Raw genomic sequence first — 23,748 nt, 5'->3', positions numbered from 1 at the left:
AAGTACAAGATGGTTTATTACATCAAAATGAATTCCATCTATACATGCTAGCCTATTACATCACAACAAACACATTTTCCATTGTGCTCATAAGTAAACGCAAAAAACGTCAACTGCTTACAAATTTTAAATCACGTAGGGTAAGTTTATCTGACACTTTTTTAAAGTCAGTGAATACATTATTTTTAAATGATCATTACTTCTTTTGACAAAAACGAGGAACGTCTCATGTCCAAAGTAATTAGCATATTACTTTATCTATGTTCATTAAAATCTACCAAACATTTAGATATCATACCCATATATTTAGAAGACTGTTTTTACATTCTCTTCATTGCCATTTTTTCCCACATTCAAGTTGACTTTAATTTTAGAAAAAGTATTTATAAACTTGCTTAAAACAGAAATACTATCTTTGGTTACATTTTCCTTCCTAATAAAAACATAATAAATGTACCAGGCATTTATAAATGTTAAGTGAAGAATCAAAGACTATTTTCAATAACACTGGGAAAAATAAAGCAATGTTGCTAGAGCAACACATCTTTGAGGCACAAAACACACCATTTCCAAGATTTGACACAGGTACAAAAGCTGTCCACGAGTGCCCGTGAGAATGGTGCCGTCCCTGTACCAGGAAAGAAAGGAAAGGCCTCTCACAGAAGTCTGGGATGGACACTGATGACAGGCGTCTGTTCACATGCTGACTGCACTAACCGTTCACGCCCACCCATCCTCCCACACGTCTGCGGGCCACACTCCCACCAACTGACTGCCGCAGCCCAGATCTTTGTCTTGTTATTCTTCACAAATGTACTATTGGTCTAAAAGGCATGGAGATTCCTACTCTGCTCATTTGTTAGGTCTTCATTATTTATGAAGGCCCCTAAGTACACGTTAAAAAAAAAAAAAAGATTTAGTAAAACATGTATGCTGGGAATTCCCTGGTAGTCCAGGGTTAGGACTCCACACTCTCTTTGCCAAAGGCCTGGGTTCAATCCCTGGTGGGGGAACTAAGATCCCACAGACTGCAGGATGCAACCAAAGAAAAAAAGTGTATGCTTTTCTCGTGTTTAAAAAAATTTTTTTTTATGTAGTACAAGTATCATATAAATATGCTGTAAGATTTTTAGACATTATTATGTATACACACTCTCTACATTTCTCATGGAAGCAAAGGTTAAGAAAGAACAGTTTCGTGAATGAAACAAACCTGTCATTGTTTGGTAAATACCAAACCACCACCCAACCACTTAAAATACAGGAGGAACAAAAAGGAAGAAGAAAGAGTAGTTAATACCAGCTGCCACATATAAAAGTGATTTTCTTGCTCCAGTCCCCTGTTTACCTCCACCTTCCACCATCCTCATTCTCCAAAATCCATGGGAACAGCCAGCACAGAATACACAGAAAGCCAAATTTCCAGCTCTTTCAACAGCCAAAAAATAATTAAAATAAAAAATAAATAAAGCCTAAGAATATAGCTGGATAAATGTTATGTGCCAAGAATGCTGAATGGTGGCATTTTTCAGTGCAGAATCTTTATTATAACAGTTTCAAAAACTGCTAACATATGTAATAAATATATCTATCAGATTCTTGCTGTTCAGTCGCTCAGCCATGTTTGACTCTTTGCGACCCCATGATCTGAAGCCTGCCAGGCTCCTCTGTCCATGGGATTTCCCAGGCAAGAATACTGCAGTGGGCTCCCATTTCCTTCAGGGGACCTTCCCAACACAGGGATTAAACCCATGTCTCCTGCATTGGCAGGCAGATTCCTTACTAACTGACTCACCTGGGAAGCCCACATGCCATTTAGGCTGCACAAAAACCCAATGATAAAGCTTGCTGCCATCCCCATGGCAAAACCGAGGCAAAGGTTAATCAAGCAGTCTAAGATTAAAGAATGGATTAGAGATGGAGCTGGTATTTAAACCTAGGCTCTTACTACATATGCTATCCTGCCTCTCCAAAGTACTCTACAGAATATTCTGAGTCATTAAACATTATGGGAACAATGATCACATCCACCTCTGATTTAAGAAGCTTAAGACCTGATTGAAAAATAATTTATTTTTAGATACAGAATTCCTAATAACCTATTTCAAAAGTCTGTCAACACAATAAACAGCAGACTATATTATTTATGACAATGAATTTTAGAGTTGTATGATAATTACAGAAGAAGTATGAACAAAATTTTCAAATAAAAGTGCAAGGAAATCACAAACCTCACTACCAGAAATAACCACAGCTAAAATTACATGTACTCACTTCCAGCTCTTATCATTCACACATTCTAAAATTAGAATCTCTCTGTAAATACAATTTTGTATTTTTTATTTGTTACAAGTATGAGCCCACATCACTAAGTCTTAGAAAAGCATTTTAACGGATATTTTATTGTCTACCACATGTCGGGTAACTGATAAATCTATCCTCCTATTCAGGTTATTTCCATTTTTTCCCTATAAATGGTACAATGATAAGCTTCTTTGTAAATAAACCTTTGATCTGATCTCTTATTATTTCCTTGTAAAAATTATGGTCAGTGTATAATATAGGGCATTTGAAGATATACTGTATCAGGTCAAAGAACTGGGTTCTATACCAGACTCTCAATAATTACCTGGCTATGTAACTTTGAGCAAAGGATACAACTTCTACGAACCTCAATTTTTCAATCAGTTAGAAAACAGCATTATGATTTGTAAGTTTTTGTTTTTTAAATCTCAAAGAACTGTTCTGAGAACCAAGTAAAATAATATATCTGAAGAACTATAAATCAAATAGAATTTATTTATTATAACAAATGGTTTATATGAATATGACTCATTATTACCACAAAAACACTGAAGATGAGTAACATATGAGAAACTAAAATAACTTATATACAGTTGACCCTCATGTCTACTAACTAAAATTTATTTGTAAACCCAAAACCAATATTTAGAATGCTTCTGCAGTCATTTGTGAATATGTGCAAAGTAACAATAAACATGAGTTGCCTTATGCATACATTTCCAGTTGAGCTAAACAAGGCCAATACTTTGCCTTCTTGTTTTGCATTTGTGTGCTTTTTGTTGGTGATTTTGCTGTTTAAAATGGTCTCCAAGTATAGTGCTTAAGTGCCATCTGAAGTTTCTAAGCAAAAGTTGACATATGGACTATATAAAACTCTCTGGCATAAAGTTTTCACTATTTGTAATTTACTAATTATCCTGCTTTTCTCTACTTATATGCAAACAGATTAACAGTACAGCAACAGTCTAAAATATTTTGAGATGTGAATTGGATTATTTTTTTGGAATATTAAACTTACTGTCCGATTTAGGAAGCCAAGTTAGAAAATATGTCTGGAATAGTAGTCATTTCAGAGGTCAGTGCTTTTTATAAATTTAAAATAGATGAGGTACTGAAAATGAGCAGTTATGTTTTACTCATTAAATAATCCAATAAGATAATTCTAATGCTTAATGAATCTCTGAAGAACAATTTTTATATCAAAGTGTAATACAGGCCCAGAATGAGCTAGTAAAAACTGCAAGTGAAAACATTTCAATAGACACTATGCTAAGAAAGTATTTTAAAAAGTAATCCTATAATGCTGTGAAAATTAAGAATTAGAAGCACAGTTATAATTCTGCGGCTCAGTTTCACAAAGAAATAAGCATATTTTGTTTTTGTCTAATACACAGGACAACTTAACAAAAAGAATGCAATATTATAATATGCAAGACTGTGAAGTGAAATCAGGTATCAGTAATGATTAATATTGTTCAGAACAGTTAAAAGTCACTGAATACTGCATACCATTTAAAATATCGTATACTTTTTATATTGATAGTAATGTTCTGAAGAATGATTTAAGACATCAAACATGTACCCTAATTATAATGAAACAGACCATCTTACTGATTTTTTCTATTAAAACATCAAAAGCTGACATTGTCCTTATTTCTTAGATGTACACACGTGCACGTACAAATGTACAATGTCAAATTATACTATTTTTTAAAAGTGCATCAAAAAAAACAAGCAAACAAAAATAGTACATCGAAATAATTTGCTGAATTTAGCAAACATCTGAAGATACACCACTAAAGGCTTTTCATAAGCAAAAGAGAAAATTAACTGCTATCTATCACGGCAGAACAGTAATAAGTGTGACAGTAAGAAAATATGCAGAGAAAATGACACTAAAACATGAAAATCACAACTCAGGACAAAGGTGCAGAATGTGTTAGAGAATCAGACAAATATGTGTTTCTACTCTACTTTACTAGAGACTAGCTGTGTGATCTTGGGAAAAAACAACAGATTAACTTGTTTAAACCTAAGTTTTCTCATCTATAAAACTGAGACAACAATATAAACGTAATAGGATGTGTAGTAAATGGAACACACAGTATTTAGGAAAATGCCCTTAAAAAACTCAATTAATGGTCACTACTATCGATATTATTACTACTACTGATGTTATTAAAAGCAGCTTTGAAAAGCAATTTATTAAATATGAAATATTTAAAAATAATTAGTTAATACTTATTTTTCTAATAAAACTTTTATTCTAGTATATAGTGAGTAGCTCAGCTATGTTAAATTATTAAACATTTGTTTAAATAACAAACAAAAAATTGTTTTAGATAAGACCTTTATGACCAAAGGATATCATTCCAAAACCAGAAGAACCACGTCACATACATCCAAAATTTGGTTGCCAAATATATTCCAAGGGGCAATGCACTATGCATTGAATGATCAAAAAAGGATCTGTAAAACACAAGTTTTATAAAATGTGAACTCTATATTTCATTGTAGAAATGACTATTTATTTATTTAAATGAAAATTACATCTATTCCGCATAGTAAACTTTTAACAAAACCCAGAAATTCAGGATGCTTAAATACAAAGGCTGTTTTCCATGGTGATCAGTAACACATGAAGGCACAGCTAAATGACTCAAGTCTGAAGCTACTTTTAATTCATTAAGAATTAGAATTATATTCTATATACTTTCCAACTTTAGAATTTCATTGTATTCCTATTCTTTTAAATAAAAAACCCACTTTAGCATATATAGTAACTCTATCATCCAGCTTACTACTCACCAAAGGCATGTTATAATTTTAACAAATGAGTGCAAAGTGAAGTGAAGTCGCTCAGTTGTGTCCGACTCTTTGCAACCCCATGGAGGAGCCTACAACGCTCCTCCGTCCATGGGACTTTCCAGGCAAGAGTACTGGAGTGGGGTGAGTAGTGCAGTGGGTTGCCATTTCCTTCTCCAGGGGATGTTCCCAACCCGGGGATGGAACCTGGGTTCTCACATTGTAGGCAGATGCTTTACCATCTGAGCCACCAGGGAAGCCCAAAGCAATCCCTGAGTTTTTCACTGCATCATTATTTCTCCTCACCTCACATTCCCACTAAGCTTTCAGCACATCTTTTCAAAGAGAATGAACAAGCTAGTTTGGAGGAATTAAAGGTCATTATTTACAGCATTTAGAATTCAGGAAAAAATAAACACTGATAAATTTTATTAAACACTAAGCAGGATGAGCCATCCATGTACTTGCTAAGAAGGCAGAATTGGTGAATTCTTACTTACACCTCTTGGTGAAAGTAAACACTAAAATAAGATTAAGTTTCTTCCTGAGAGTTACCACACTGGTGCACTACCATTCACTCTCATCTCTGTGAATTATTTTCAGAAATCTCTTGTGAAATTCTGGTAAAGACAAAGTACTAAAGGAATGGAAATTAGGTGGGAAATTCTGGATCATAAATAACTTCCTAGTTTGCTGGATGGGCAATTTTAGGGCGATAGGATCTAAGGAAAAGAAGCAAACAGAACAAACACAATGTTTAGAGAACAAAGGAGAAAATCTTAAAAAATAACTGAGCCCACTTCATAGGCTTAGACTCTTCATACGCTTAGATGTCCCCTGTGCTACAACTACACCTCTTTCTTGCATACTGCCTATGACCAAAGAAAATTTCATTTCTATGGAAAGGTAAGCTCAGGCATTATACTTATCCAGAAATAAGCAATATATTACATGCAGAGTTCAGCGAACTCGCATTCATGTCTACTGAAATGTTTTAAAACTGTATTTTAGCCTTAAAAATGTTAGACTTAGTCACTAAAAGTACCTTTACAGTCATTTTTCACAACAATGTTAAAAACGTTAAAGATGTCAGATATAAATTTGCCAAAAATTCTTTAACATTAAGATCAAACATGTTACATGAAGGCAGTGTTCTAAATATACATTTTATATTATTAATATAACATTAATAGCCAGGTGCAAATTATGATTTTTACCTTTCTGGTTAAAAATACAGTTAAAAACAACACACTTACTTTGAAAGAAACTGTACTGTAGCCCAAACACCACCATACATTAGCCCTTTAATGAGCCAAGAATCAATATTTAGGTCTGCTATAAACCCAACCAGCCAAATAACTAGGAAAGGCGTTCCCAGCATTACTTTCTGCCGAAATTCCTGGACAGAAAACAAACAAAAAAAAACACAAAGTTTTTCATGTTTCAAGTAACCTCAGTGTGAATCACTGTCACCTTTGTGAAAACACAAAGCAGGGGTGAGATTATCAAATACACCTACTATGTGCGGAAAGTATTCAAGGTGCTAGTCTGTGTTCTAGAAAGAGGTATTAAATAAACAATTTAAAAGTACTTGGTTGAAGTTGTGGAAAATGAGAACAGAAGTTATAAGAGTGGGTTTATACAGTCAGATACCCACCTGCTAACACATGGATGGGCTAAAAAACAGTTTATGATAATCCTACCCGATTTTAACAAGTGCATTGACATCTAAGGAGACAAGGGCAACCAGAATGACTGAAGGTCCAACAGCTGTATCAGATAAGGAAAACAGTATGTTTAACCTGGAGAAGATATTTTGAATGATACATGTAAATAGTATATTAAAATACCAAAGTAAAAGAATAAAATCAATTTTATTTACAGAGTCCCAGAGATCATAGAATGGAGATGATGTGCCTCTGAACACATATCAAAGTACAGGGCTTAAAACTTCAGCTGTAGTACCATTTTATATTTGTACTGGTCTGTTAGAAATACTCGTAAGTATAAAACCTGTCTGCTTCCTTCTAACAGCTATTACAACCATATCTTTGGAGCAACACACAGTCTATTGCCTCTCCTACGTAACAGCCCTTCACAGACTTGTAGGCAGCTATTAAGTCTTTCGAGTTACGTTCAGTTCAGTTCAGTCACTAGGTCGTGTCCGACTCTTTGCAACCCCGTGAATCACAGCACACCAGGCCTCCCTGTCCATCACCAACTCCCGGAATTCACTCAGACTCATGTCCATCGAGTCGGTGATGTCATCCAGCCATCTCATCTTCTGTCGTCCACTTCTCCTTTTGCCCCCAATCACTCCCAGCATCAGAGTCTTTTCAAATGAGTCAACTCTTCCCATGAGGTGGCCAAAGTACTGGAGTTTCAGCTTCAGCATCAGTCCTTCCAATGAACACCCAGGAATGATCTCCTTTAGGAGGGACTGGTTGGATCTCCTTGCAATCCAAGGCACTCTCAAGAGTCTTCTCCAACACCACAGTTCAAAAGCATCGATTCTTTGGCGCTCAGCTTTCTTGACAGTCCAACTTTCACATCCATACGTGACCACTGGAAAAACCATAGCCTTGACTAGACGGACCTTTGTTGGCAAAGTAATATCTCTGCTTTTCAATATGCTGTCTAGGTTGGTCATAACTTTCCTTCCAAGGAGTAAGCATCTTTTAATTTCAAGGCTGCAATCACCATCTGCAGTGATTTTGGAGCCCAGAAAAATAAAGTCTGACACTGTTTCCCCATCTATTTGCCATGAAGTGATGGACCCAGAAGCCATGATCTTCGTTTTCTGAATGTTGAGCATTAAGCCAACTTTTTCACTCTCCTCTTTCACTTTCATCAAGATGCTTTTTAGTTCCTCTTCACTTTCTGCCATAAGGGTGGTGTCATCTGCGTATCTGAGGTTCTTGATATTTCTCCTGGCAATCTTGATTCCAGCTTGTGCTTCATCCAGCCCAGCATTTCTCATGATGTACTCTGCATATAAGTTAAATAAGCAGGGTGACAATATACAGCCTTGATGTACTCCTATTTGGAACCAGTCTGTTGTTCCATGTCCAGTTCTAACTCTTGCTTCCTGACCTGCATACAGGTTTCTCAAGAGCCAGGTCAGGTGGTCTGGTATTCCCATCTCTTTCAGAATTGTCCACAGTTTATTGTGATCCACACAGTCAAAGGCTTTGGCATAGTCAATAAAGCAGAAATAGATGTTTTTCTGGAACTCTCTTGCTTTTTCCATGATCCAGCGGATATTGGCAATTTGATCTCTGGTTCCTCTGCCTTTTATAAAACCAGTTTGAACATCTGGAAGTTCATGGTTCACATACTGCTGATGCCTGGCTTGGAGAATTTTGAGCATTACTTTACTAGCGTGTGAGATGAGTGAGTTACGTTAGAAGACAAAATTAGATATTACAGTTGTGATCTAACAAAGCTCAGAGTGTAAATATTATTCTCCTCATCGAATATTTACCTTTTTGAAGGCCAAGATTTTTTTAGCATCCCTTTCATACCATTGGCCTCTAATGAAATAAACACTTTTTTCATATAAATGAATATTTTCCCCAATTCAGTCACTGTAATTCATATAGTGAACTAATTGTGTAATTTTAACTTAGACTAATAAGTAAACATATCAACTTCAGAGTTTAGTTTTATGCTGTTGTGAAATGTCACCCTTTCAATTTCTTTTTTATCTCTATTATGTGTGAATTTTGTATCAAGACATTAGAGAACATATAATTGGGAAGAGTATATGAGTAAGGGTGCATAAAGGTGCGACAGAAGGTGAACGCGTGGCATTTGAAAAAGTATTTTCTAAAACTATCTTTAATCTGGTTTGTTTTTAGTCAAGACATTTGTTTCACCCCAGCAATGGGCACATGTTTGTCCTTATTAAAAATTAAGAGAATTTATATACAGTGAAATTCAGCCTTTTCTGTGTCTACTTCTGTGAGTTTTGATGAACATACAGTTGCGTAACAAGCATGAATATCAAGACACAGCACAGCCCCAGCAAGCCCCACAACAGCTTGTGCCACGAGGCGCAGCCCTGGTCGCCCATAGTCTGATATCTGTCCTTTGACTTTTTCCTTTGCACGCATGTCACATAAAAGGGATCATACTGAATGCAGTCTTTTGAGTCTGGTTTCTTTCACTTAGGTAATGCATCTGACATTCATGCATTTGTTTCGTGTATCAGTAGTAAGTTCCTTTTGAATGCTGAGCAGTATTCCATTACAGAATTTAACACAGCCTGGCTGTGCACTCCCCACCTGAGAGAGTATGCTGGTCCCCAGTTTCTGACTGTAAATGAAGCCATCATAACATTGACATATAATCTTTTGCATGAACACCAGCTCATTTCACCTGGTGAAAAACCTACATGTTTGATTCCTGGATGTTTTTCAAGCTGCCATTTAATACACATATTACAATACTGTAAAGATGTAACAGTGATATGCTGCTTTTATAGCTACAGAAAATTTTATATTTGATTACAGAATTTTTCAATTATATAGTAAATCTGAAGGGATTTTGAAGTGACTCTACCACCCAGATTCAATCCAGTTCTTTAATTACACTTTTTGTTTTTAAATAACTGCAATTTTTAATATGGTTTAAAAACTGATGTAGTTAATTTACAGTGTCGCATTAGCTTCAGGGGCACAGCAAAGTAATTTCAGTCACACATATAAAGGAATATTTATATATATATTTTTCCAGATTCTTTACCATTGTAGATTATTACAAGACACTGAACATATTTCCCTGTGCTATAGAGTAGGCATTTGTTGTTTATCTACTTTATACAGAGTAGTGTGTATTTATGTAACTATATATAACATAGTTATATAATAACTAATTTACCTCCCCCCACCCACTATTATCCTTTCTGGTCACAGTACGTAAGTTTCTTTTCTATGTCTGTGAGTGTATTTCTATTTGGTAAAGATGTGCATTTATATTACTTTTTAAGATCCCACACATAAGTGATCTTGTATGTTTGTCTTTCTCTGACTTAATGTGGTTTCTAGGTTTATCCATGTTGCAGCAAATGGCATTAGTTCATTTTTTATGGCTGAGTAATATTCTACTGTGTATATATACCGTTCTTATCTTATTTAGGCTGCTTCCATGCCTTGGCTATTATAAATAGTGCTGCTATGAAAACTGGGGTGTATGTATCTTTTTGAAATAGAGTTTTATCTGGATATATGCCCAGGAGTGGGATTGCTGGATCATATGGTAACTATTTTCAGTTTTTTTAGGAACCTCCACACTGTTCCCCATAGTGACTGTACCAATTTACATTCCCACCAAAAGCATAGGAGAGTTCCCTTTTCTCCACACCCTCTCCAGCATATATTATTTGTAGACATTTTAATGATGCCCATTCTGATTAGTGGGCTTCCCGGGTGGGACTAGTGGTGGCAAAGAATCCACCTGCCAATGCAGGAGATGTAAGAGAGATGGGTTCAATCCCTGGGTTGGGAAGATCCCTTGGAGGAGAAAATGGCAACCTGTTTCATATTCTTGCCTGGAAAATTCCATGGACAGAAGAACCTGGTGGGCTACAGGTTCCATGGGGTCACAAAGAACCGGACATGACTGAGCACACAGGAGAAAGAGGAACATAGGTGGGAGTGGGATTAGGCGACAGGGTGCTCTGCTGCCAATCTGGGAACATGCAAATATATACTGACTGGTGTGAAGTGGCACCTCACTGTAGTTTTGATCTGCACTTCTCTAATAATAAGTGATAAAGAGCACCTTTTCACGGCCACCTGTGTGTCTTCTTTGGAGGAATGTCTATTTAGGTCTTTCACCCATTTTTTTGATTGGGTTTTTTTTTTTTAATATATTAAGCTATTTATTATGAGCTTTTTATTTTAGAAATTAATCCCTTGCTGGTAGCATCATTTACAAATATTTTCTCCCATCCCACAGGTTGTGTTTTGTTTATGCTTTCCTTTGCAAAAACTTTTAAGTTTAATTAGGCCCCATTTGTTTCTTTTTGTTTTTATTTCCATTACTCTTTAGAGATGGATCTGAAAAATATTACCATGATTTATGTCAAAGAGTGTTCTGCTTATGTTTTCTTCTAGGAGCTTCACAGTATCCAGTTCTACGTTTAGGTCTTTAATCTATTTTGAGCTTATTTTTATACATGGTGTTAGAGAAAGTTCTAATTTCATTCTTTCACATGAAGCTGTCTAGTTTTCCCAGCACCCACTTCTCAAAGGGCCTGTCTTTCTTTCGTTGTATATTTCTGCCTCCTCTGTTGTAGATAACTGACCCTAACTGCATGGGTTTCTTGCTGGGCTTTCTGTCCTATTCCACTGGTCCATGTACATCTGGACTGTACATGTACAGTACTATACTGTTTTGATTACCATAGCTTTGTAGTATAGTCTGAAGTCAGGGAGCATGATTCTCCCAGTTCCCCCTTTCCTTTCTCAAGATTGTTTTGGCTATTCCAGGTCTTTTGTGTTTCCAAAGAAACTGTAAAATTTTTTATTCTGGGTCAAAGAAAAATGCCATTGGTAATTTGATAGTTGATTGTGCTGAATCTGCAGGTTGCCTTGGGTAGTATGGTCATTTTAACAATACCGATTCTTTCAATTCAAGAACATCATATACCTTTCCATCTGTTTGGGTCATCTTCAATTTCTCTTATTAGTAGCTTATAGTTTTTTTAAGAGTACAGGTGTTTTATCTCCTTAGATAGGTTTATTCCTAGGTACTTTATTCTTTTTGATGCAATGGTAAATGAGATTGTTTCCTTAATTTCCCATTTTGATATTTCATTGATAGTGTATAGAAATGCAACAGATTTCTATATATTAGATTTGCATCCAGTAACCTTATCAAATTCACTGATGAGCGCTAGCAGTTTTCCACTAGCTGCTGCTGCTGCTAAGTCGCTTCAGTCGTGCCCGACTCTTTAGGATTTTCTACATATAGCATAATGTCACCTACAAACAGTAGCAGCTTTACTTCTTTTCCAATTTGGATTCTTTTAATTTCTTTTTCTTCTCTAAACTGCTGTGTCCAGGAATAAAATGTTGAATTAAAATTGGCGAGAGTGGGCATTCCAATCTTAAAAGATATACTTTCAGCTTTTCATCACTAAGTATGATGTGAGATGTGGGTCAGGCAGTTTTAATAAAAAATGCAGGCAGATTCCAAGTATTCACTACCCAGAGTTCCCATCTTGCAAAACAGTATTATAATATCACAACCAGGATACTGACACTGACAGAATTAAGATGTAGAATATTTTCCTCACTACAAGGAATATTTCCATCCTTTAAAGCAACTTCCCTCATCCCTTACCCTTCATCCCCATATAAACCCCTGCCAATCACTAATCTGTTTTACATTTCCATAATTTTGTCATTTCAAGAATTTTATATAAATGGAATTATACAGTACGTAATATTACAGGATTGGCTTTTCATTCATCATAATTTTCTGGGTACTCATTGGGTTACTGCACATACCATTAGTTCATTCCTTTTTATTGCTGAGGAATATTTCACAGAATGAATGTGTTAGTTCGTTTAATCATTCACCCACCGAAGGACTTTGGGGTTGTTTCCAATTGGGGTCTATTATGAACATATGAATGAATATTATGAATATATGAGTATGAATGCTATGAACATTCACATACAAATCTTTGCGTGAACGTCAGTTTTCATTTTTCTGGGGTAAGCGCTTAAGAGTATGATTTCTGGGTTGTATGGTACTGCGTGTTCTGACCTGCTCTCCAGGGTGCTGTACTGCTTTACATGTCTGCCAGCAATGTCTGAGTCTCTCAGCATCCTCAGCAGCATCTGGTGGTGCTGTAACTTTTTACTGCAATTATTCAGATAGGTACATAACAGTAAGTCACTGCAGTTTCCATTTGAATTTCCCAAATGACTAAAATGATGTTGGAATATTTTTTCATGTGCCTGTCACTTTATACCTTTTTTGGTAAAAATGTCTCTTCTTTAAACTATTTTCTAATTGGATTATTTGATTTTACACTTTTGAGTTTTGAAAGCTCTTAATATATCTTGGAAACTAGTCCCTTTGCTGGATATGTGGCTTGTAAATTCTTTATCCCAGTCTGTAGTCTTCATTTTCATTTTAATAACAAGGTCTTTCACAGAACATAAGTTTTAATTTTGATTCAAATCTGAATGATCAATTTTTACCTTTACAGATCATGCTTTTTATGTCAAATCTCTGTGTAGCCCTAGATTTTTAGGTTTTACATTTTACATTTAAGTCTTCAACAGTTTTGAGTTAATTTATTAATACAGTATGAGGTCTGAGTAGAGGTTTATTTTTTTGCCTATGCATGTCCAGATGTTCCAATATGAATTGTTATAAAGGCTATATTTCATCCACTGAATTGTTTTTACAAATCTGTCAAACATCTGCGGGCACATCTTCATGGTTCTAATTCTAGGCTCTCTATTCTGTTTCACTGATTATTTTATTCCTCCAGCAACAAGACTACCGAGTCTTGACAACTGAAGCTATATAGCAGGTGTTAAAACTGCAGGCAGTGATTCTTCTTTTTCAGAATTGTTTTAGGTATTCTAAGTCTACTGCCTTTCCAAGTAAGTTTTGGTTACACCAAAAAAAAAAAAAAATGCCAGGATTCGAGAACAACTGATATATTTACTACATTGAATCTTCCAATTCATGAATACAATAAGTCTCCCCACTTACTTAGATCATCCTTGATTTCTTTCATTGGCATTTAAAATTTTTCAGCATACAAGTACTTTATCACCATTTACAGATCAACTCTCTAGGAAAATAACCTGAAGACTAGCAGAAAAGATTTACCATAACTAAAGAAATAAAGGTGGAACCACAATGAGATGGCAGGAAGGGGTGAACACAGTATAATCCGAGCTCACATCTCCAGGATCAGTGGACTTACAAATGGAAGGAGAATCACAATCCTAGAGGTCTTCCCCAAGGAAGAAGTGGTTTAAACCCTATGTGGGGCTCCCCAGCCAAGGGGTCCCCTCCTATACTAGGAAGAAAAGCTTCCACACATTTGGCTTTGAAAACCAGCAGGATCCATTTCAGGAGAGCTGGAGGTCCACAGGAAACAGAGATTCTGTTTTAAAGGACAAAATTCAGATGCTCCGAAGTACTAGCACAAAGAGGCAATGGTTAGAAGCCTGGAACAGATGTACTAGCTGAGCTTGAAGAGTCCTCTGGAGCAGCAGAAAGCAAGTAAAAGACCCCTACATATACAAAAATTGGCGGCAGCTATTTTGGGGAACTTCTTTTACCCTAATAACACTAGGTTTCCCTGGTGGCTCAGCTGGTAAAGAATCCACCTGCAATGCGGGAGACCTGGGTTCAATCCCTGGGCTGGGAAGATGCCCTGGAGAAGGGAAAGGCTACCTATTATAGTATTCTCGCCTGGAGAATTCCATGGACTGTATAGTCCAAGGGGTCACAAAGAGTCAGACACAACTGAGCAACTTTCACTTTCACTAACACTAGGGTTGGAAAGCAGTGTTTTAGAATCTTCCCTCTAGCCTATTGGTCCCCAGAACCTGGCCCCACCCTCCATCCGGGCAGCACACCCCAAGCACTGCCCCTACCACCACCTGGGGCCACCCAAACAGCCAACCAATCAGCATGATACACTACAATAACAAACTGAAGAACAAAAATCATATGATTATCTCAGTAGATACATAAAAAGTTTTTAACAAAATTCAACATTTACGATAAAAATCTCAACAAAAGTGGGTATAGAGGAAACATATCTCAATATAAAAAAGGCTATATATGACAAACCCACAGGTAACAGCATACTCAATAGTAAAAAGTTGAAAGCATTTCCTCTAAGATCAGGAACACAAAGATGCACACTCTTCTACTTTTATTGAACACAGTATTAGAAGTCCTAGCCACAGCAGTGAGACAAGAAAAAAAGAATCCAGATTGGAAAGGAAGAAGTAAAACTGTCAATGTTTGCAGATAACATGACGCTATATATAAGACATCACCAAAAATCTATTAGATCTAATAAGTGAATTTAGTTACAAGATATAAAATTAAAACTAAACTCTGTTGGTTTACATACTAATAACAAACCATGAGAAAGAGAAATTAAGAAAACAATCCCATCTACAAGTACATCAAAAAGAATACAATACCTAGTAATAAATCTAACCAAAGAGGTAAAAGATTTGTACTCTGAAAACTGTTAAGACATTGATAAAAGAAACTGAAGATGGCACAACAAATGGAGAAACATACCATTCTCACAGACTGGAAGAACTAAAATTGTAAATGACCATATTACCCAAGGCAATTTACAGTTTCAATGTGTTCCTTATCAAAATACCAAGGCACTTTTCACAGAACTAAAACAAGCAATTCTACAATTTGTATGGAAACACAAATGACCTGAATAGCCAAAGCAATCTTGAGAAAGAAGAACAAAGCCAGAACATCACCTTCCTTGCTTTCATACTATACTGCGAAGGTACAACCACCACAACAGTGCAGCGCTCACAGAAACGGGCACGCCGGCCACTCACCGGAGAGACGCAAACCAAACCCAAACAGGATGCCACCTCAGACCTGTAAGAGTGGGTATCATCAAAAAGACGAGAAAAGCACAAATGCAGGTGAGGAGTGGGAGAAAAGGAAATCCTTGCCGACTACTGGTGTAACTGTAAATCGGTACAGGCACTATGGAGGGTCCACAAAAAGTTAAAACCAGAACTACCGCACATCCCAGAAATATTACTTCTGGGTATCTACCCAAAGAAAACCCAAGGACTAAACAGAAAACATATTTACACCTCAGTGTTCACTGCAGTATTATTTACTGTAGCCATGATATAAAAGCAACTTAAGTGCCCATTGATGTATGAATGGATACAGAAGACGTGATCTACATATACAATGGAATATTACTCAGCCATTAAAGAGAATGAAGTCTTGCTATTTGTGATAACATGGATGGACTGAGAGGTATTATGCTAGGTGGAATAAATCAGAGAAAGACAAATATTACCACCACGTGGTCTCACTTACATGGGGAATCTAAAAATACAAACAAAACAAAAACAGACTCAGAGATACCAGAGGGGAAGGGGCTGCGGCTCAAAGAGATTAAGAGGTACAAATCTCCAGTTATAAAATAAATAAGCCATGAGATGTAATACACAGCATAAAGTATATGGTCAATAATATTATAACACATTTATATAGGAACAAATGTGATCCTATATATATATCCTATATATATAAATGTGACTTAATGTGATCATTTCATAATGTATACAAATGTCAAATCACTATGCATTACATCTGAAACTGACATAATATTGGACATCAACTATATTTCAATTTTAAAAAGTTATGTTTACACTATACTGTAGTCTATTAATACCCTTATGTCTAAAAAAAAGCATATCTTTTAATTTAAAAATATTGCTAAAAAATTGCTAAAAAGTGCTAACCATCACCTGAGCCTTCATCAAGTCATAATCTTTTTGCTGGTGGAGGGTTTGAAATACTGCAAGAATTACCAAAATGTGACATGAAATAAGCAAATGCTGTTGAAACTGGCACCAACAAGACTTACTTGATGCAGCTTGCCACAAAACTTCACTTGTTAAAAAAAAAAGAAGAAATATCTGTGAAACGCAATAAAATGAGATATGCCTGGAATTTTCCTTTGTGTACTGTCTTTGCCTGCTTTTGGAATCATACGTCATTTCTATTCTGCTACTTGCCTATATAAGCAACTTTCCAATATTCTTGTAGGTGAAGTGAGTTTCCACACACAGCATATAATTGAGTCATGGATAATCCACACTGCCAATATCTTTTAATTGGTATATTTAGACCATGTATATAGCTATTCTGGGCTTTCCGGGTGGCGCTAGGAGTAAAGAACCAATACAGGAGACTTAAGAGATAAGGGTTCGATCCCTGGGTCAGGAATATCTCCTGGAGGAGGACATGACAACCCACTCCAGGATTCTTGCCCGGAGAACCCCATGGGCGGAGGAGAGCTACAGTCCAGAGGGTCACAGACAGCCTGATGTGACTGAAGCAACTTAGCAAACAAACAGTTACTCTAACTACTGATATGTTAGGATGCTGCTGCTGTTAAGTCGATTCAGTCGTGTCCGACTCTGTGCGACCCCATAGACGGCAGCCCACCAAGCTCCCCCATCCCTGGGATTCTCCAGGCAAGAACACTGGAGTGGGTTGCCATTTCCTTCTCCAATGCATGAAAGTGAAAATTGAAAGTGAAGTCGCTCAGTTGTGTCCGACTCTTACCAACCCCATGGACTGCAGCCCACCAGGCTCCTCCGCCCACGGGATTTTCCAGGCAAGAGTACTGGAGTGGGGTGCCATTGCCTTCTCCAGTTTTGTTTTCTATTTGTTCTGTTTTTGTTTCCATTTCTTTCTCCTACCTTCTTGTGAGTTACTGAAAAACTTTTCATAACTATCTATAAAAGCTTTTCAGAATTTGTATCTCTTTGAATAGCTTTTTTAGTGGTTATTCTAAGTACAATATAAATATAACTTATCACAGTATACTGGTGTCATCATTTCACCAATCTAAGTGAAGTGTGGCAACCTTACCTCCGTTATTATTCCTCTGTCCTCACCCGTTTACAATATAGGTTGTCTCAAATCAGTTCTCTACATGCATTTAGATCCACGGCAAAATAATGTGATGTTTGTTTCAACTGTCAAACATAGTTTGGAAGATGCAGAATAAGGAAAGTCTACTGTATTTACCTGTAATTTTGCTTACTTGATATTATGTTCCAAGAGCCTTTCTTTTATCACTTCCCGTCTCTCTAAAGAATGTCTCTTAGCCACTTTCAGGGCAGGACTGAGGTCTACAAATTCTGACTTTTCTTTTATCTAAAAATGTGTTCTTCTCCTTCACTCCTGAAACATATTTTCACTGGACATAGGATTCTGAATTGATAATTCTTTCCATCCAGCATTTGGAAAATGCAGCAGCTGCTCCTGCCTGTACAGCATCTGAATAGAAATCCACTGTTACTGGTTTTATCCCTACTGCTAAGGGGTGTTTAAGATTTTTATTTCTTGGTCTTTACTTTCCAGAAGTTTCACTATGATACATTTGGTTTGGATTTTATTGAGTTTACTCTGTTCAGGGTTTGTTCTACTTGTTAACCTACAAGTCTGTCTTTTGCCAAATTTGGGGACTTTTTGGCCATTATATCTTTGAGCACGTTTTCAGCCCCACCCTCTTTTCTTCTGGAACTCCAATCATATCAGTGTCAGATATACTGTTATAAACACAGGCCCCTAAGGTTCTCTTAGTTTGTTTTCATCAGTTTATCTCCTTTTGTTGTCTTCAAGGTCATTGATTCTTCTCTCTTCTCTTCTGCTGTTGAACTCATCCACTGACTTTTTAAAAAATTTTTGATTATTTTAATTTTCAGTTTTACAATTTCCATTTGGTTCTTATTTACAGTCTATTTCTATATCTCTATTTCTTCACTAAGCCTCTATTTTTCACTTGTTTCAAGTATGTTCATAAATATTCACCGAAGGCTTTTTATGATGATTGTTTTAAAATCTTTTGTCACATAATTCTAACATCTTCGATATTACATTGGCATCTAATGATTCTCTTTTCATTCAGTCAGATCTTGATTCTTGTGTTGACGAACAACTTCTGTTTGAAACCTAGACGTTTGGGGTATTATGAGACACTGGGGCGTATTTAAGCCTTTCGTGTGGATTCCTCTGATGCAGGCAGGGGGACACCTTCTCATTACTGGCAGGTGAGGTGAAGTCCAGGATGCCGAGCAGGCCTTCACGGACACTGAGGAGGGGTTTCCTTAGTATTTATGGGCAGAGGTGGGGCTCCCAAGTCCCCGGTCCCCCTCCATGGGTGCCCTCCCTGGCTGGGAGTGCCTCATTCCTGTTTCCTATGTGATCGCCACTAACACAGCAGGGGATGGGACCTCACTGACAGCCAGTGGGGACAAAAATCCCGGCTCTCTACTCGACCTTCCCTGACACCACCCCAGGAGAGAAGCTGGGGCCCATCATTATAGTGTGGTAAGGTTGGAAAGCTGGGTCTTTGCTGGTATGAGTCAGGGTGGGTCCACAGCTTTTTCTGTTGTTTCTGGCTGTAGCAGAAATTTATTTTCTAAAAATTTCTACCTTGCCAAATACGCTGTCTCTTTTGTGGTCTCTGGCTTAAGGGCAAGCTTTTGGGGGAGCTGTTTTTGTCTGTACCCATTCATGATTCTGGGTTGTTGGCTTTGTCAGTTTCTCTTCTGGAAAATATGAAGCAAAAAAAGAAAAAGGAGGGAACTCACCACCACGTTACCCTTTGGATCCTTAGCTCCCTAACTCTCTGGCTTCTTCTCTCCATCCTCAGTCTTCCTATATTTGTTTTGTACATAATATCCAGGTTTTTTAGTTGTACTTGGAAGGAAGGAATAGGGAAAACTACATCTACTCCATCTTCCCAGATTTATTTTCACATAATTAATAAAAAACATTAGAGAGTAATACTTGTGAGATTTTCACTGCTAACAGAAGGGATCCTGGGTTTTTAAATGTTGAGAAACACTAATTGAGAGATTTCCTTATAACTCATCAAGATTCCTTTCATATCTGTCTACTATCAGTGTCCAAAAATATTTTTTTTCCTTTTGGGCTGACTTATTTTTAGTAAAAAGCTATTGAGTCTTGGGCGTTTTCTTGTTTAGTTTTAAATACAGAACATACTTCACAGACTAGCAAATCAAGTCATGTTCATAATTTAAATTTTTCTAATGTGAGATGGAAAGAGAATAGTCTATACAAATGCAAATATTTAATTTCACAAAGCCCCAGTTCATGAAATCATGAATTTTTATCTAGTGATTGCTTTAGATTACATAATATTTTTAAAGCTACTAATGCAAAAAGCTAAAACAAAAAAACCAGGAATATACAACTTCTGAACTGATCACAATAATATATGCAAATGTTAATAAAATTGTGCAGAACTTTTTAATGCAGCTCTCTTCTTAAAAGAAACTGTATTCAAACACGTAACAGTGATATATAGTTCATTACTGCTATAATAAATAATTTTATAAACATCTAAAACTTAACTAAGCAAATGAAAGCATAAAGATAATGAGATGTTCCAGAGTAACAAAAGACATTTTTATTAGTGGCCTAGTTATTATGAGAAATTAGCCACTTTTTACCCTGTTGAGCAAAACTGCTCTAAATCCTAGAGGACAGAGCAACATCAAAGTATTGGGGTGGCCAAAAAGTTTGTTGTGGTTTTTCCATAACACTGTATGGAAAAACCAGAAGAAACTTTTGAGCCCACTCAATAAATAATTAACTATTTTAATATCATACCTAAATAGTAAAATGAAAAGATGGTATGACATGCAAAAACTGCTCATTGGCCTCAAATATGGGGCTGAAAATGACCAAGTTTATAAACTACAAATCTAATTCTTCTGATGTCTAAGTAATGGACCAATGGACTTTTCAGCTCATTAGGACATCAAGGAAGTCTAAATCCTATGTATCAATGAGGCATGCTTTCAAATCTGTTTCCCTTTACCCCAAACTTATTTTGTTTTGGTAACAAATAGATCAGTGTTAACTTTATATAAAAAGTATTACCATTAGAACCGCCTGAATAAGACATATATGATACCCAAGGCTTGCTGCTGCTGCTGTTAAGTCGCTTCAGTCGTGTCCGACTCTGTGTGACCCCACAGACGGCAGGCCACCAGGCTCTGCCGTCCCTGGGATTCTCCAGGCAAGAACACTGGAGTGGGTTGCCAATTCCTTCTCGAATGCATGAAAGTGAAAAGTGAAAGTGAAGTAGCTCAGTCATGTCCGACTCTTCACGACCCCATGGACTGCAGCCTACCAGGCTCCTCTGTCCATGGGATTCTCCAGGCAAGAGTACTGGAGTGGGGTGCCATGCCATTCAAATTGTGATTACTGACAAGTTATCAAATATCTCATCATTTATTTAGATATATCAAAAAAACTATCAGTCAGCTAATTTTTTCTTATAAGGAAATAAATTTTTAAGGAATACAGATCCTTCTTTTGGGGAAAATGTTCTTAGTTTTGAAATCATACAATTAGGCAACTAAGGCAAAAATCAAACAGCTTAAAACTGAAGATTTTATGGAAGATTTAAAATGAGCTTTCTATAGAGAACTGAATAGTAAGTTTCTCTCTCTCAATGAAAGTTACAACATACTACAAAAGAATGGAAAGCTTAAATTAACTATAGAGACGTAAGTAGTTTCAAAATATATAAGGACTAAGATTTTTCACAATTTATTATTATACTAACAAATACACTTAAAAGGAAAAGTTTTATTATCTCTCTATAAAAACTTAACAAAAGCCCACTGAATTAAAGTTTGTTAGTACTGAACAGGCATCTAAACAATTTCACGTGCACCCATCCTTCTTAAACTTCGGTGTCTACCTTTATTCAGCTGGGTGAAATAATATTTTAAAACTACACTGGCCAATGCCAAAACTAAAGCCTATACACATGCTAAGAAAATATGCTTATGAATTTTACTTAAAAAGACTATCTGTTGAAAATCTTCAGTCATGGATTTACCTTATCAGCTTTCAGCTTTCTAAGGAAAGATGGATTGTCATATCCCTTTGCTTGCCGTGCCTCTTGCAAATGGTTGATCATCCACACATTTTTTCTCTGCTTTGCCAAATCAAGTGCTGATTCGCCCTGATGATATAAGCAGAAGAAATTCACATTAAAAAAAAAGAAAACAAAGAAAAAGTAGAATATTTTAGCTACTAGCTAAAATTAAAGCACTTCCACAAAGATAAACGGACAGCACTATTAATTCATTAACATTCTTTTTACATTTGGCAAAGTCAATTACTAAAGACTCTTAAATGATATATTTATGTTTTTCCACTTAAGGTACAGTCAGAAAATATATTTACACATCCTATTCTATAGACTATTTCTGGCTTGCATTTTAACTTATTTTAGAGAGTAATCAAAAAGTAGGTATTTTAGCACCTGCTGGATCAGAGGCTATCACTAAGTTTATGCAGTTATTCTAAATTCTTTAAGGGTTTCATTAGTAATAGTTATTGCTACAAACCATCCTGCTGTAATAACAAACTGCCAGAAATCTCTCTGTTTAATTTTAGTGATGAAAGAAGTCTAAAGAAGAGAAGAGAGAAGAAAAAGAGAAAACTTCCATTTCTACTACTATTATATTGGTATTCTTGATCATGTTAAATTCATTCACCCATCCAGAAACTTCCAAAGAGAACTAGGGCAGTAACAAAAAAGTTAATCTCATGTTAGAGACTTGCAGCTTCCTTTAATTGCAAGAAAAAGAACGCCAGGAAGTATAAATGACCAAAACTAAAATGTTTTAAAGGAAGTAAGAAACAAGAAATGAGTGTCCCCAATTCTAAATTTATGCTTCTTTATGCCTTTATTAATTAAAAATCATATTTCTCCTTTTGGTAGTTATATACCTACATTTTTATTCTATTTCATAGTCTCCACTTTTATCTACTTCCTTAAAAAGAAAAAATAATTTTGTTTGCCAAAATTTCAAGAATTAAGGATGAATATTCAAAATTGCTTTAAAAATGGGGGAAATAATACTGAAATTTTATTTTTAAAAACTGGATGAAAATAAAGAAATAAGGAGGCCTGGGTGCCTTACTTAAGAGGGATAATTATTAATCAAATATGGAATATAGTTTATTCAATTAAAAAAAAAAACACTGAAAAATAAAGAATCAAACAACAAAATAAACACACCACTACCACCAAGAGCAACAGCAATAACAACACAACAATAAAAACAAAAAGCCTAACCAATCCTTTAATAAAAAGATCAATAGTATTTAGTAAGAAATGGGCTAACTTAGGTGAATCTTCCACAAACAGGGATATTTACTTTAAAATGTCTCCTTACCTATTCCAAAATTCTATCACCTAGGTTGTCAGAACCAGCTAATTAATCCAAACTGAAAGATTACCTGAATAAAAGCAATCCCTTGGGTAACAACTCCCAGAGAATATCCTGCAGTTGCCTCGGTCCAGCTGAGCACCCCTTCCACTAGAGGGCCATGTGACACCTAAGGATTGCCTAGATAAAAAGATGGAGGGAGCTTTAAGAAATCTTTCAACTACTCCTCTAGTCATCTGACTACTTTTGTACAGTTCTTTTATTCAGCTGGCAAAATAAACAAGCAATTAATTTAAAAAATTCTACTAAAACCAAGGTTCCAAGTCAAGTCTATATTTGAACACTCCATGTGTTAGCCAAAATAGCAAGTGATAATAACAAGAGCAGTAACAAGAATCATGGAGTATTAGAGTATGTAACTAACTAGTAATAAAAGATATTCTTCAGGGGTTTTGGTGAGATAAACACTATGGAAGGTGGAAGATCACTTTTTGCCTAAGTGAGGTTGAATTTCATTATTAAAACTAAGGAAAGTTCTTCTTTGGAGACCATCAAGGTCGGGTACCTAAGAGGTAATGAAAACTATTTTCTGAAAATAGTTTCTTAGCTCTTTTCAAGAAACCATACA

The 23,748-nt window shown here is 36.1% G+C and overlaps 1 protein-coding gene across 2 annotated transcripts in view; it reads right to left on the bottom strand.

Moving 5' to 3' along the window:
* ZDHHC17 (zinc finger DHHC-type palmitoyltransferase 17) overlaps nucleotides 1–23,748 on the bottom strand; it is a 100,081-nt gene that overhangs the window by 13,166 nt on the left and 63,167 nt on the right. For both annotated transcript variants that reach the window (XM_061415572.1, XM_061415573.1), the window contains exons 8-10: nucleotides 21,779–21,904; nucleotides 6,366–6,508; nucleotides 4,673–4,773 (exon numbers count right to left, since the gene is read on the bottom strand). In XM_061415572.1, coding sequence (XP_061271556.1) covers nucleotides 4,673–4,773; nucleotides 6,366–6,508; nucleotides 21,779–21,904 — 370 coding nt within the window. The remainder of the gene's footprint in view (nucleotides 1–4,672; nucleotides 4,774–6,365; nucleotides 6,509–21,778; nucleotides 21,905–23,748) is intronic.

Source organism: Bos javanicus, chromosome 5 (genome assembly GCF_032452875.1).
Source record: "Bos javanicus breed banteng chromosome 5, ARS-OSU_banteng_1.0, whole genome shotgun sequence".
Lineage (NCBI taxonomy): Eukaryota > Metazoa > Chordata > Mammalia > Artiodactyla > Bovidae > Bos > Bos javanicus.
The sequence above is the reverse complement of the archived record's forward strand: the minus strand, read 5'-3'. Positions and strand labels throughout refer to the sequence as shown.